This window comes from Labeo rohita, chromosome 7, assembly GCF_022985175.1.
Source record: "Labeo rohita strain BAU-BD-2019 chromosome 7, IGBB_LRoh.1.0, whole genome shotgun sequence".
NCBI classification, from domain to species: Eukaryota; Metazoa; Chordata; class Actinopteri; order Cypriniformes; family Cyprinidae; genus Labeo; species Labeo rohita.
This window is the reverse complement of record NC_066875.1, coordinates 18,584,185-18,600,788: the sequence shown is the minus strand read 5'-3', so window position 1 is coordinate 18,600,788 and position 16,604 is coordinate 18,584,185. Positions and strand designations below refer to the sequence as shown.

The window sequence follows — 16,604 nt, the reverse complement described above, 5'->3', positions numbered from 1 at the left end:
TCAAACCCTCGTCTTGCATTGCTCTCCCTGAACTCTGTGTATCAGACAGTTCAAGACCTCAAGACAGTTAGGGTATGTCGAAAAACTCTGGAGAAGTGCAGAAGTACCAACCCAGTCTTTGCAAAGTGAACCTGTAAAGAAGCTCAAACACCCTTAACAAAAAAGATAAAACAGTGATATAGGATGATTTTGAAGTTGAAGGAGAAAAAACTATCAGAGTTGTTCGACATACCCTAACTGTCATGAACTGGAAAAGATCAGTCCAAGCAGAGTAAGAAAAGACGAGCGTTTGACATTAAAAAGTATATAAATTGTATTATTTTTATGAAAATAACCGATCGTTATGCTAGATAAGACCCTTCTTTCTCGGCTGCGATCATTTACAACCGCATTTGGGATCGTTTGAAGCTGCATTTAAACTACATTTTGGAAGTGCAAAATCACCATATCAGTCCATTATGTGAAAAAAAAAATGCTGAAACGTTTTCCTCAAAAAGCATAATTTCTTAACGACTGAAGAAAGAAAGATGTGAACATCTTGGATGACAAGGGGGTGAGTACATTATATGTGAATCTTTGTTTTGGAAGTGGACTTCTCCTTTTTTCCATTTTATTTTTTTTCCATTTTATGGAAAAAGCACCCTAGATCAAAATAACAGAAGTGTTACTTGTAAATGTTCTGCAAAAACAGGGTTTGTGAAATACATGAAATGTTTAGGTCATATATATTTGATGAATATACACTAACTGCAGTTTGTCTGTGGAAAAACTTAACTTTGGTTCTATGCCTACAAGATAACAAGTCTGCACTGAAATGTGCTAACGTTGCTAGAAGGTCAAAGAAAACCAATTAAGCCTATCTGTTATGGAGATGTTGTGATGTTTATGGCTGGAAGGGTTGACAAGGAGGCCTGTCTTTGCTAGGTTGGGCTACAGGTGTTGTTCTTTCATCCTGGCCAATTTGTCTGAAAAAAGATTGGTGTAGAGACTGTGAGCTGGTTTTTAAGAACAGGTTTTGTCATGTTGTATGAGCTCTAAGTCATAAGCTTGAAATGACTCAGACAAGGCCAGCAGAATGAGGACGGTTGATTTGAGGCAGGAGGACTTCATTGAGATCAGTGGAATGTTTTTCTATGAAAGAAAGATCTCAAAAATAAACCTTAATAAAGTAAACAATTGTTTATCTGCTCCAGGTGCTTAATTTCCAGCAATGGGCCTGCTCAAACATAACCAGCAGAATCACATTAATCACTCAGACAGGTATTCTAATTATGATTTAGCAAATAATGAGTAAGAAGCTTTATGGAAATCATTTTGGCAATAAATCTAAAACAATATACTTTTATCCAAAGGTTTTAACAAACAAGGGACATCATAAGCAGTTTATCATATATTAAAACTATTCTACTTTTTGTAAAAAACAACAACAACAAAAAAAAAAACTTAAAAAAAAAGTGTTCAAAAGACACTTCACTCTTCATTCTGCTTTGTGAATGCAACTAAGAATAGTGACGCAGGTGGTATAACATTAAAATGTAGTGACTAAATGTTGCAGAGCGGAACAGTGTGTGTGCCAAAGTGGCAATGTTCTGAAGTGTCTGTTCCCTCGACGTTCCTTCTCATCGGAAATGCACATTTCAACGAACTTTGTCCAGAATGTCCATGAATATTTTAGAGAGAAGCCCTTTTTCCCTTCAGACTACCCTTGAGCAAGAGATGCTAAGTAGAACACACCATCAGCAACGGTTCTTGAATGTTTCTTATTTGCTAGTTGACTCCAACTCAAAACATCCAGAGGCAAGTCTAGGTTTTCAGTAAGTGATTACAGTCTCCTGCTATCATAAGCTACACAACTGTGCACAGATATAATCCAATATTGCTTAGACGTAATGGATTGTGACTCCCCCCTGAACAGAAGTAAAAAGTTTGTGATAATCGAAACAATTGTTCAGATGCCTTTTAAACTGCCAGCGTGATTCATTAGTATTCGTCCAAGATAAACACTCTGTTTGGAAGATGTTTATTTGAAAATATGTTTTAGAGTCTGTCTTTTCTGTGGAATGTTGTTTGTATGTATCTGCCACAGCTGAAACAAATTAAATGTCAGACTTGCATGTAAAACATCTCCGACAACCTCTCAAAAAACAAAACAAACATGAATGTAGATACATTTAGTGAATGTATTATGTTGTACAGTCATGTGAAAAAGTTAAGACACCCTATTGAATTCCATGGTTTACTGTATCAGGACATCATTAAAAAAAAAACTAGTCCTTGGCTGGTCTTAAAATTTCAAAAATAAATCCTCAGATGGACAACAACACATGACAAATTGCACAGTGTTGTTATTTACTGTGCTGTGGTGAGAGCTGTGCATAAACAAATGCCCACAAACCTTAATAAACTGGAGCAACGTTGAAAAGAAGAGTGGTCCAAATTCCTCCAGAACAATGTGAAAGACCGATAAAGTCACACAGAAAATGAATGCTGCAAGTTATTGCTGCTAAAAGTGCATCTACAGGCAATTGACTCATAGGATGTCCTAACTTTGTCACACATGGCCTTTCCCTCTTGGCTGTATTTTTGTTAAATAAATAATGACACTGTGTGATATGTCATGTGATGATGTTTATCTGAGGATTTATTTTCCAAATTTTAAGACTTGCCAAGGACCAGATAATTTTTTATTATATCCTGATACAGAAAACCATGAAATTCAATAGGGTGTTCTAACTTTTTCACATGACTGTATGTCAATATGACAAATAGTCGTAAAACTGCTAAACATTCTGAGGATATAAACATCTTAGAATTTGTTTTCAATATGCACACAGTCATAAACATGCAAAGCTGTAGTGGTATATGGATTTGAGTTCAGATTTTACTGTTTGGAGAGGATGAAAAGAATTCAAGGAGGGTTTATATGGAAAATTAATACTGTATGGTGCAGAGAGGGTGGAAACAGGCGGTAATAAAAATCAACTGGAAAACAGTTTAAGCTTTTTGCAGAGATATTAAGAACTTGTTTTGAACAGAAGTATCATTATAGACTTCTTGTCTAATTATAAATATTAAGAAGGGATCAGCTGTTGTTTACCAGCTGGATAAATACAAGTCATATTTTCTTCAGGTTTATAATGTGTTTGTGCGTGTGTCTGACACATTTGTTAATCGTCACAGTCATACGAGCTGGGGGTTTTCTTCATTCAGACAGAATGACTGTATTTGGGAATGGTTAAAAACATAGAACTCGGTTTCCATGAGAACTCAAAACAAACAGGGAAATGTTTTCCTCTTTAGTCTGTCCAGCTGAACCGTTCTACCAAAGAACTCACATCTGTCTTTGTGACACCACCCTTAGAAAAACACAAATATTGTTGTCATATCAAAAGTGAAAGTTGCAGCAGAAGGCTGAAAGTCGACATGTAAAAAAACTCATCCAAATGGGTCAAGCAAATGGAGAAACAGGTGGGGGAGGGCTTAAAGTGAGAGAGCGTTTCAGTGTAAACGGAACAAAACGAAGATTTCTGAAAACGATGGCGTGGCTGCCCACATTTGCTCTGTGTATCCTCGACGACTGTGTAAACAATAACATGCTCATTGTTGAACCCGTAGATACGTAGATTCCCATTTGACCGCTTCAAGCACGTAGACGAGTCTGCCATCTAAATAATAGGGAATCTACCTATACATATCTATGGCTGTACCTGTATGAATGGTCATGTGAATTTCAGGTGAAAACGCCAGTGTTGACCAGGATCGTTTTCACTAGTGTACAACGCACTAGTGTAAACAGGGCCTAGTCAGTCATTTGTATAATGTCTCTGCACCTCCTCTTATCTTTTTGACCAGTAAAATGGTGCCTATGTATTTATTTACATATATTATCTCCTAAAAGTGCATTGTCAGTACATAAATTATAACTTAAACTATTATTACACTTCTCTAGAAACAAAAGCTTTTGTTCCAAGCTGCTGCAACAATTTGGTTTGCTGACAGATCATTATTGAGAGGAATATTTAGAAGTAACTTGGTAACTGTGTCTAACAAATATACAAACATGACATTGGTAAGAGAATGGGTTAAAGGTTTCCCCTTGCTCTGTATCAAACATCTTACGTCACAGCAACAGTTGAGCAGTGAAACTGCAACAGACTGTAAATTGAGGGAGAGGGAGAAGCAAGAGAAACGGTCTGAGAGAAACTGGGAGAGGAAAGACAGAGAGACTGGGGGGTTCTAATCACTGGCCTCATGTTGCAGGAGCTCATTTGACACAACAGAAGTCTTGGCAGAAGAATGCTCTCTCCCTCAGGCCAGCTGGCTGTGAGCACAGGGATATGGATGCCCCCTAAGTGTGGATACCATGCTGGTTGGCTCCCTATCTTTCTTTATCTTCTTCAGCTTTTAAGCACTGGAGCATCTTGGCCCAATGGTAAGAGTTTTGTAAGACCTGTAACATTTACTTTCAAGAGTAATGACTGTGTTTCTCAGACACAAACACTGTTATTGCAATGCACTGTAATTTAAATACCACAGCCAGTGGAAAAGTTTATATGACTGTATGTTTAGTGCTTTCACACCACTTAATGTTACTCAGCAGGTTGCATTCCTTTAAAGTGCATATGCTTTAAAGATCAGCTGTAGATGAGTGTTCCTTAACTCCCATTTGACTTTTTTCTTATGAGACTTGCTGAAAATTGTGAATCTGTTTAAATATTCATAAACTGCTTGCCAATTTGAGATAATTATTTGCCATTGTCCAAAATGTTTATAAAGGGTTTAACCTATGGTCAGTTGTGTTTAGTGTTCAGTAAACCTGGATGCTTGACGTTTATAAATCTCTTTGGACATTTTCTCACAAATGAGAAAAGCAGATGTCAGCTAAATGTGACAGGAAATGACTATTGGAATCTTTTTGTAAACTCAAAGATAGCAAGACACAGACGGGAATCTTGCTGCCACAAAAACTGTAGTAGTGGGGTATATATTATAGCACTAAGGTTATAATTTTAGAACTGTTGGACAATTATCACAGTCACTCATCTTTCATCTATATTATAGTCACAGCTAAACTTTTGAGGGGTGATGAAAGACCACAGACTATAATTACAGGACTGGTAATCAGATCTATGACAAAAAGCATGACTTGAACCTGCCAGGACACGTTGAGAACTTAAATGAATAGTTCACACTTAAATGAAAATGTATTTACTTCAGCCAATCCTGACAAATGTACCCGTGGGAATGTTTTCACAAGATGCAAAATACGTATCAATAAGTACATATCACTGCAGTTTCCAACATGAATACTAGAGGCGGTAAAACAGCAAGCACTTGAAATTGTTTTCGTACACAGTTATGATTACAGCTCCACCTTCCAGACGTAACAGGCTTGCTTGGTAGCTCAGCTGGCACAGAATTGTACTGGGGATGTGAAATATTTGGGTACGAATCTCATGAAAAATGTGACTCACAATGAAACAGCTGACATGAAAATATACCATGTATGTTAATCTGTTCTGGGGGAAAAAGAACACTCTTTTAGCGCCACTCAGTGGACATTTTACATTGAATATGTCTCAAAACGTACATGGTGGTAAGTATTTTGCATCTTGCAAAAAGTTCCCACAGGTACGTTTTCATCATGAAAACAGGTTGAAAGATGTAGATGTTTGGTTCTTCATCTGAACAGATTTGGATAAATTTAGCATCAGACAACCTGATCACCAATAAATCTTCTCAAGTGAATGGGTGCCGTCAGAATGAGAGTTCAAACAGCCGATAAAGACTTCACAATAATCCATAGATCAGAAGTTCGCCTGCCCGTCCAGTTCTTATGGTTATTGGTAAACTAATTTGGCTTGCTGTCCTCAATGGAGGCTTGAACCCGAGTTGCGGTACTACATGAAGGGAGAATAACAGAAATAGAGGAGGAGATGGGGAAGTGGAGGGATGGCAGAAGAATTGATGCTGGGACGTTTAAATGACTGCTGCTTATATAGACTCATAATGATGATTGGCAGGATTGAATGATTAGGCTCCTATCGAACCTGTGTTTGGAACACAGCTCTTTTCAATCAATTAACATCTTGTGAATAAACAAATTCATCATTAAGGCATCCATAATCCTTAATAACGCTTCATTCAGTGAGAACGTTAATCTCCTGTTGTGTCTTTTTACTTTTAAAATCCATCACCATATTTGTTTAGAACCATTTCATTTGCAAACAGTGTTTGATCTGTGCGTATTTCTCTTCAAATTCAGACTGGAGGAGGTATTCACTGCAGAAATCAATATTGTGGATTACAGTTTAAAGATTTAAAAACTTTTTGATAGGTTTGTTTACAAACACATTAATTGATGTTAATTAATGGACTGCAGTCACGTGGATTACTCTTGGATTATTACTTGTGTGATGCTTTTAGCAGCAGTTTGAACTCATTCTGACGGCATCCATTCACTGGAGAGGATCCCCTGGTGAGAAGTGATGTAATGGTAAATTTCAAATCTGTTCTGATGAATAAACAAACTCATCTACATCTTGGATGGCCTGAAGGAAAATACATTTTCAGCTAATTTACATTTTGGGCAAACTATCCCTTTAAAGAAGGACGTTTTACATTTTTCTCTGGCACAAAATGCCTTCACAAACCATCACATCAGCTTTCACTGACTGGTTTTTAAAATGATTAAGATTTTTAATGACTTTTCCATGACTGAATAGGAAAATAAATTGACTTACTTTTCCATGCCAGCTGAAACTTATCACAGTGAACACTTCATTTGAAGAAGGCAGCGTTCACTTATCGTCAGTCACATGAATTTTAGAAAAGCATTATGTCTCTGACTTCTAGTCTGCTTGATTTAGTTTATAGGTCGCAGGAGGATAAGTGTCCCGGCCCACACTGGAACGCCATGTGCCGTACCTGCTGTGAGTATGAGCAGATTTCATGTAAGTGCCCATCTCAGGGAACGAAAGTGGGCTACGCTGTACCCTGCTGTCGAAACGTGCTGGATGAGTGTGACCCCTGCATCCTTCACCAGGGTAAGAGGGAACGCAACTTTGTTATAAGTTTTGAACTTTTGATAACTTGTAAGTGTATTTTTTTTTAACTTGAGCAGTTCATATTATGGATACACATGTAAAGTTGATTTTTTAAAAAATATATGAGCTTCAGCCAAATTCATTTGCTTATTATTTATTCATGTTTGCCATTTGCAGTTTTTATAAACTTATACAAATATCTGTATTCTCTAAGGTTGCAGCATTTTTGACAACTGCAAGACTTGCAACAATGGCACCTGGCAGGCCAAGGATGATTTTTACATCAGAGGCATGTACTGCACATCATGTCGTCGAGGCTGGTCTGGTGGAGACTGTCTCAGTGAGTATTTCTGTCCTTTACACAGAATCCTTTTAATATGTGATGTTTACTTTTATTGATTTGTATTGTCACATATAAATAAATCATTTTAGATACACATTCTTTTTGCCAACTTTAGCATGTGGAGAAGTTATACAGAGACCACATGGTCATGTGACTTTAGAAGGTTATCCAATTAATGCCAAATGTGAATGGACGCTACAAGTTGGCAGAGGAGCAATGATGGAACTCAGGTATCTATTGTAAATGCTACAAAGCTGATGAATAATAATTTGCAGTTTAAACATTTCTCAATCGAATCCGCTTGAAGAAGCTGTTATATTGCAGTATGTTTTCTCATTACAGTTTTTCTCAATGTTCACATGTGTTCAGGTTCTCAATGATCAGCTTGGAATCTGACCACAGTTGTCGATATGACTATGTAGAGGTGCGGGATGGCGACAGTCCAAAGTCACCTGTAATTGGCAGATACTGTGGGGACGAAAACCCTTCACCAATTAGAAGTTCTGGAAACTCGTTGCATATTCGTTTTGTGTCAGATGGCTACAATAACTATGATGGTTTTTTTGCTACATTCCAGGAAGTCTCAGGTATAAAACCAAGTGTTATTTATGTACGTATGTATGTATTTATTTACGTTTTATTTTAATTGTATTTTTATAATTTTATTTATTTATTTATTTATTGAGTATATTTTATTAGCAATTCAGTCATTTATAATAATTTGTAAATTCACTCATTCATTATTTGTAAATTTTATTTATTTATTTGAGTATATTTTATTAGCGGTTTAATGATTTATAATAATTTGGTTATCAGATCCTGAAGCATACAGCGTTTAAATGCCTAAATAACTAAATAAATATTTATGAGTATATTTTATTAGCAGTTCAATGATTTATAATAATTTGGTTATCAGATCCTATCAAATCCTATTTATTTATCTTACGTTTAATTAATTATTATTTAATTTTAATTTTATTTATTTGTTTATTTATTTAGTCATTTATTTATTTTAATTTTATTTGTAAATGTTATTTATTTATTTATTTACTATAATTTGGTTATCAGATCCTATCAAATCCTATTTAATTATTTTTACATTTAATTAATTAACATTTTATTTTAATTGTATTTATTTATTTATTTTATGAGTTCAAACATATATAATAATTTCGTTATCAGATTCTGAAGCATACAGCTTGCTTGCTTTATTCATTTATTTATTTACGATATATATATATTTTATATTTTTATTCATATATTTTATTTATTTGTTTATTTATTTATTTATTTAATGAGTATATTTAATAGCTGTTCAGTCATTTATGATAATCCAGTTATCATATCCTGAGCATACAGCTTGCTTTATTTATTTACCTTACATTTTATTTATTTATTTAGTCATTGTTTATTTATTTGTATTTTTTTAGTATATTTTATTAGCAGTTCAATGATTTATAATGATTTGGTTATCAGATCCTGACGCATACAGCTATATTTATCTATCTATCTATCTATCTCTATCTATTTTTGAGTATATTTTATTAGTAGTTCAATGATTTACAATAATTCATGGAGCTTACTTTATTAATTGATCTTGCAAATAATGAATAAATTAATTGCTTTATTTATTTATTGCTTTATTTATTTATTTATTTATGTTTTATTTTAATTGTATTTTTATGTTTTTATTTGTATATTTTATTGATTTGTTTGTTTGTTTGTTTGTTTATTTTAGTAGTTCAATCATTTATAATAATTTGCTTGTCAAACCCTGAAGCATACAGCTTGCTTTATTTATTTCTTAAATTTCATTCATTCATTCATTTTTGAGTATATTTTATTAGCAGTTCATTCATTTATATTAATTTGGTTATCAATTTTTTTTGTTGTTGTTTTATTGTTCTTGCTGCGTGGGCTTCATGGATTCATGCTTACATAGAGACTACTTTCAAACTCATTTCTCATCAAAAATGTTTCATTTTTAAGGCTTACATATTGTGTCATAATATTTTACTGCTTTTCACAAGAACAAGCACCTTTCTGTGCAACCCCCAAGAAGCCTGCGCACGGAGATCTCTTCCTGCGCTACAAGGAAGGTGACATCCTCAACTCGGTTCAGTATCTTTGCTATAAACCGTACAAGCTCAAGGGAGCATCTCAGCGGGCATGCCTTCCCAATGGCACTTGGAGTGGAAGTGCTCCTGTATGCATAAAGGGTACGCTGACACTTACACAGTTGTGACAACTACTTTTGGTATAACACCCTTTGAGACTGACAAAGCTGCTTACAATCAAAGTCAGGTGTGCATGTATGCCTGGGAGTCATGCTTCTTTGAACTGGAGATCACAGAACATCAGCGTTTATTGAGATCTTACAGCATTTTAAAATGTATGAAAAATATATGTTTAAATCGAAAGTATTGTTAGGAATAAAAAGGTTGTTAAATCAAGTTTTAGTGACCTGTTCTTCTGCTATTTGATTTACAGAAGCAACCGTAAAAAGCTGTCCAACCCTTCCACAACTCCACAATGGATACACCACTGAGGTTTCAGGCTCTGATGGCAGAATAAAATATGTTGATTATTTCTGCAACAATACATATATTCTCAGTGGAGACTCAAAACGAACATGCCACAAGAATGGGACCTGGAGCGGCAGTCAGCCCCTGTGTATCAGAGGTACCGTCTCTACTTTAAAGGAGAAGTTCACTTCTAGAACAAAAATTTACATGTAATGTACTCACCCTATTGTCATCCAAGATGTTCATGTCTTTCTTTCTTCAGCTGTAAAGAAATTATGTTTTTTGAGGAGAACATTTCAGGAATTCAGGAATCAATACAGTTAGGGTATGTCGAAAAACTCCCATCTCATTTTCTCCTCCAACTTTAAAATCGTCCTACATCGCTGCTGAAGCACCGACCCAGTGTTTACAAAGTGAATATGCAAAGAAGTTCAAACGTCTTTTACAAAAAAAGGTAAAACAGCGATGATTTTGTAGTTGGAGGAGAAAATGAGATGGGAGTTTTTTTATATACCCTAACTGTATTGACCCGGATTGCACAGAATACGTATGCGCATCGCAGAGCTATACAAAACAAGCATTTGAGGGTTTTTTTTTTTTGTAAGAAAATGATGATCATTTCACTAGATAAGACTCTTATTCCTCAGCTGGGATTGTTTAGAGTCCTTTAAACTGCATTTTGGACATTCAAACTCGCAGGGACCATTGAAGTCCACTATATGGAGCTAATTCCTTTTCTTCAAAAAACATAACTTCTTTACAACTGAAGAAAGAAAGGCATGAACAACTTGGATGACAACAGGGTGAGTACATTATCTGTAAATCTTTGTTCTGAAAGTGAACTTCTCCTTTAAGTTTACCTTTTGTTAACACACTGTGAACTTGAACACCTAATCTGTTTTACAGCTTGTAGAGAACCTAAAATTTCAAAACTTGTGCGGCAGAAGGTCTTAAAAAACCAACCTCCTTCCAGGTAGGTGTTTTTTATTTCTTTGTGACAGTGTGGTATTAAACTTGTAAAGTTGGATCCTCATTTTATCCCTTTTAATGCTAGGAAAAGTCCAGTTCACAAGCTGTACGCTGCATCTATTCAGAGAGGAACTGAAGCAGACACGCTGGAGAAAGCCTTTCCTGTTTTTGGAGATTTGCCGCCAACTTTCCACCATGTGTACACCAGCATAGAATATGAGTGTGTTTCAGCACTTTACAAGCATTCTGGTAGTGCACGCCGCACATGCCTAAAGACTGGCAAATGGAGTGGTCGTCATTTCTCCTGCTCACCAGGTGGGGGAAGCACTAACACACTTACAGCATGTAATAGTTTCTGTTTTCCGTTTTACAAATATTCTATGCACTAATAACCCTCAGACATGTAGGTTGACAAAGAAGAATTAGGTTACCATTCCAATAACTGATAAAACAAATTTTTACATTTATTTTTAAGATGTTTCTTTTTTATTATATAATAGTAGTAATAATTATATTATTTTATTTATAACTCAGTCACTCACAAAACTGGCACTCATTCTCTTTCAGTATGTGGTAAACTGCCAACTGCCAGTCCCCAAAATTTCACAGAGATTCACTGGCCATGGCATGCTGCCATATACACCCGTCTATACAATGCCAGCCCTCTAATGGCAAGGACCAAAAGACGGGGGGACACATTTGCTGTAGATCAGGAAGAGGAGGGAGAGTTAGATAAAGAAGGGATTACAAAGGACCAGAGATGGCAGCTTGTCTGCAGTGGGGCTCTGGTCAATCAGCACTGGGTCGTGGTGACTGCTCATTGTGTGACGGAGCATGGACGGAGTGAAGCGCTTAGTTCAGATGATCTGAATGTAGTGATGGGAAAACATTACCTCAGAGACCTTAGAGAGAACAAGAGAATACAGCACATACAGGTACTGTAAGAACTTTCAGACTACACTGAAGCAGTCAAGCTTGTACAATATGCCTTGCAAAAGTTACTTAAAGGATTAGTTCACTCCAGAATGAAAATTTTCTGATAATTTACTCACCCCCATATCATCCAGTATGTTCTTTCTTTCTTCATTTGAAAAGAAATTAAAGTTTTCGAGAAAAACATTCCAGGATTTTTCTCATATAGTGGACTTCAATGGGGATCAACAGGTGGAAGATCCAAATTGCAGTTTCAGTGCAGCCTCAAAGGGCTCTTATAAACGATCAGTCATATAAAAAAAAAAAGGTTTACAAATTTATATACTTTTTAACCACAAATGCTCATCTTGCACTAGCTCTGTGATGCACATGCATGACTTCACGCATTACGCAATCACTCTGGAAAGGTCATGCGTGATGAGTTCTTTGTCCATGTACATGGGTTCACAAAAGTAGGGCAGAGCAAAAATGATTTTTTGTTTTCCTCTAACTTCAAAATCGTCCAACAAGGGTTTGGATTTAACTTTTTCACTCACCAGCCAATTTAGCTGCACATTTTTTTAAGTTACCTGCCATTCATACCTTCTACTGGCCAAAAAACAAAAAACTGAAATAATCCAACAGCTTGAGGCTGTCCACACTGGATGTGACAAAGCGGGCATTGCAAATCATTTGGACTTTATGTCAGTACGTCATAAATAGTCATAGATGATAAATAGGCATCAGTTTTCTGTCGGAGATATGTCATGTAGCGTCACATCCAGTGTAGACAGCATCACTGATCATAATAGCTTCTACTGTATTTTGTCACGCCACTTGCGTCCGGTGTAGACACGGTGTGAGTCTTCAGCCGTTTTTTTCCGACTCTTCGCTAGTGCTTCAATGCATCGAGAACCAGAGCATTATTTGTCGGTTGTTAAAGTAAGCTGGACCGCCACAGCTGATTTTTACCCACATTTGGCAGGTCGGCGAGTGTTAATTTTTAACATTTGCTTTGTAAACACTGGGTCGGTTCTTCTGGCTGCATCACGCGTGACCTTTGCACCATGATTACGTAATGTGTGAAGTTCTGGACACAGAGCTAGTTCAAGACAAGCATTTGTGGTTAAAAAGCATGTACATTTTTATTTATTTATTTATTTTTAATCACTGACTGTTTCAAAGCGGGTGTTGCAAATCATTTGAACTTTGTGTCCGTACATCAGTAAATAGAACGAGGCATCAGTTTACTGTCATGTTATACCACATCCAGTGTAGCCAGCATCACTGATCATACTGGATTCTATTGTACTTTGTCGCACCGCTCACGTCCGGTGTTGACACAGTGTGAGTCTTCAGTCGTTTTTCAACTCTTCATTATTGCTTCAATGCATAGGAAACCAGCGCACCTGCCACGTCATTATTTGTTGATTATGTTAAACTAAGCTAGACTGCCACAGCTGATTTTTACTTGCATTTGGTGGGTCACCGAGTGTTAATTTCAAACCCTGCATCCAACGATGTTCACCTTTTTGTAAAGGGCGTTTGACTTTCTTTGCACATTCGCTTTGTAAACACTGGGTCGGTTCTTCCGCCTACGTCACGCGTGACCATTACACCGTGATTACGTAATGTGTGAAGTTGTGGGTACAGAACTAGTTCAAGATGAACATTTGTTGTTAAAAAGTATGTACATTTTTATTTTAGGGCTGGCAAACGATTAATCGAAATTAATTATTAATGATTAATTATTGCTTCAGTGTATAGGAAACCAGTGCACCCGTCGCTACGTTATTTGTCGGTTGTTAAAGTAAGGTAGATATGCGCGGATGCTGCACAATTATGCTGTATTTAATATATCATGATGACTCACAAGCTCAGTATTTGTGCTGAATCTGCGCAGTTTAGGCTTAAATGAACTTGCCCAAGAAATGAATGAGTGAACATAATTTACTAAAACTAAGAGATTTGACAGTGTTTCCCGCCACAGCTGATTTTTACCCGCATTTGGTGGGTTGGTGTGTGTTAACCAAACCCTGCGTCTAACATCGATGTTTTATCTTTTTTGTAAAGGGTGTTTGACTTTCTTTGGACATTCACTTTGTAAACACTGGGTCGGGTCTTCCACCTATGTCACCTATGACCTTTACACTGTGATTACGTATTGTGTGAAGTGTGTGAAGATGAGCATTTGTGGTTAAAAAGTATGTAAATTTTTATTCTTTTTTTTTAAAATCGCCAGCCGTTTCGCTAGATAAGACCCTTATTCCTGGCCTTGCGTAGAGTCTTTGAAGCTGCAGTGAAACTGCAAATTAGGACCTTCAACCCATTGATCCCTATTAAAGTCCACTATATGGAGAAAAATCCTGGAATGTTTTCCTCAAAATCCTTAATGTCTTTTTGAATAAAGAACGACAGACGTAAACATCTTGGATGACGTAGGGATGAGTAAATTATTTGAAAATTTTGCTAATCCATTAAGTTAAATCACTTCAGTTACTTTAATTTACCAATGTAATTCAAACATGCAACATTTTTAAAAATGTATCTATCTATGTGTGAAATCCATGAATCCAACAATATTACCATATTTTATGTCTTCTTGGAAAGTTCTTGGAAAGCCCAAAGCCATACTGAGGATACTGCAGACTAAATATACATATTAAAACTCAAGGCACATTCTTATCGATAATCTATGATTAGGCTTTGCCAGGTAGTCTGTAGGATTATTTACCTCTCAAACCAACCAGACTCTTTCAGTTCAAGTCTTTCATCATCTCTGTTCCCACACAGGTCGCTCAGATCTTGATCCATCCGAACTACGACCCACGCGTCTTAGACTCCGACCTGGCCTTACTGAAGCTGTCGGACAAAGCTCGAATCAGTGAATATGTGTCCCCTGTGTGCCTGCCACGTCTGCAGGGTGGAGAGGTCACTGCAAAGCAGGCCTACCTCGCTGGCTGGCCCGTAGCAAGCCAACAAAGGGCACACACAGACTCAGAGGCGACCCGGACGGGACTGATTGAATTAGCTGATGTGGTAAAGTGCGAAAGGCAATTCAGCAAATATGGAGTACCGATCAGTATGAGTGACAACATGCTATGTGGACGGCAACATCCACTCAGCCCGTCCATGATCTGCCCTTCTGAAACCGGAGGGATTATTCTTTCACCCTCTACTGATTCCCAACCCACTTTTGGGCTGGAGTCTTTCCACCCAAGCGGATTGGAAGATGCTGATTCTTATCATGCTTGGGAACTGCTAGGCCTAGTGAGCTTCGGATATGATCTGCAAGGCTGTAATCCAGATTTGTACACTATCTACACACGGGTAGCAAACTTTAAAAACTGGATTGAAAAGAACATTTCATAGAGTTTTAGATCAAATATTATAGCAGAGTTGTATGTACAGCATTCTCCATGTTCCATAAAAAGAGTTTTGGCCAAAACTCATGTTAGCTTGTTAATGAAACTTGGGATTTCACAACTAGTTTATGGCCTTGCGTGTGTATGAGGATATGTTTTTGCATGGTGAAGTGAAGAGGAAGCGTTCCATGTGAATTCAGTCACTGTGTTTGCAGGCCTTAGCTTGTCATTCCTTTCCTCAGGATGTTTCACAATCAAATTTGCTCATACTTTTTCACAATCAATATGTATTTACTTTTGCCTTTAGTGCAGCCCTTGTCAAAAGTGGGACAGTGTATTTATTATTCAGAATGCTTTTAAATAAATACAATTCGAGAAACACATTGTATTTACTGTTTTTATTAACAATTTTTCCTTTATTCTAGTCATTTTATCAGCTTTGTCCAAAGATTACAGTGCATTTACAAACACAGCCCCCTTTAGGCATCCTGAGGTGAAGTTCCCTCCTTAAGGATACACTGGTGATAACTCATTACTCATTCCTTACAGGAATCAAACCAGCAGTCTAACTAGTGTTGACCACTGATGCTATGTACGGGTTTCTCAGATTTTTAAAAAAATTTAGTTTTATGTACAGTATACATGCACTACCATTCAAAAGTTTGGGATCAGTAAGATTTTTAACTTGATTGTTTCGTTTTTCTCTTATGCTCACCATGGCTAAATTTGTTTGATCAAAAAAGTCATGTGAACTATTATTACTCTTTAAAATAATTTAGTATTTAGTTTATTCCTGTGATGGCAAAGCTGAATTTTCGTGCAATTTTTAATATGCTATAATTATAAAAAAATAATGTAAAACCTGTAATATGTAAGTATAGAATTATATAAATGTATATACATATACATACATATACATATATATATCAACAATTTCATGTAGACTGTGTAGAATGAAAAAAATTTTGTAATAATAGAGAAGCGTAGCATCATGGGATTGGACATCCCTGGTGGTTGTTTGCTGCTTTCCACACTCCTCTGTGATGTTGTGTCTCTGAAAATAGAGGGTGTAGAAGCTAATCTGTTACTACCTATAACCTGCAGGGTAGGATCCTGACCTTGCTTGTGCATGTGGCTGCTTGTGCATGTGTTTGTGTGGGTGTGTGTGTGTGCGTGTGCAGGGCCGTCCTTATAGGGTGGTGCAGTTGATGTGGATCAAAGAGGACCAAAACGCGATCACGAACAGATCAAGGGTGGCCCCACTCCCTACCTTGCACTGGGCCCCGTGCCAGTTTGTGACGGGCCCTGTGTGCACACACACACACACAACGTTGGATGTTAATAGTGATATGGTTTCAGTATGTTTCCTGATGTTGGGCAAGTCTAGGCAGAGTTGTATGTTTATGTCTATGGTCTCTAGGTTTGTCTGTTTATCTAACTTTTT

At 36.8% G+C, this 16,604-nt stretch overlaps 1 protein-coding gene across 1 annotated transcript; it reads left to right on the top strand.

Annotated features, from left to right (window-relative positions):
- Window positions 1-4,124: 4,124 nt before the first annotated feature.
- Window positions 4,125-15,541, top strand: pamr1a (peptidase domain containing associated with muscle regeneration 1a). The gene is made up of 11 exons (XM_051116080.1): window positions 4,125-4,432; window positions 6,870-7,046; window positions 7,261-7,386; window positions 7,505-7,619; window positions 7,759-7,976; window positions 9,420-9,608; window positions 9,880-10,071; window positions 10,821-10,887; window positions 10,969-11,198; window positions 11,451-11,818; window positions 14,589-15,541. The coding sequence occupies exons 1-11, from the start codon at window positions 4,297-4,299 to the stop codon at window positions 15,165-15,167; spliced, it is 2,397 nt and encodes a 798-aa protein (XP_050972037.1). The 5' UTR covers window positions 4,125-4,296; the 3' UTR covers window positions 15,168-15,541.
- The last annotated feature ends 1,063 nt before the right edge of the window (window positions 15,542-16,604 follow it).

What these genes read in the sequence shown, in the direction of transcription:
- pamr1a (XM_051116080.1), top strand. Translation starts at nt 4,297, where the DNA reads ATGCTCTCTCCCTCAGGCCAGCTGGCTGTGAGCACAGGGATATGGATG. An exon ending in CCCCTGCATCCTTCACCAGG is followed by an intron (nt 7,047 to 7,260) that starts GTAAGAGGGAAC and finishes GTATTCTCTAAG; the next exon opens with GTTGCAGCATTTTTGACAAC. An exon ending in AAAAACCAACCTCCTTCCAG is followed by an intron (nt 10,888 to 10,968) that starts GTAGGTGTTTTT and finishes TTTTAATGCTAG; the next exon opens with GAAAAGTCCAGTTCACAAGC.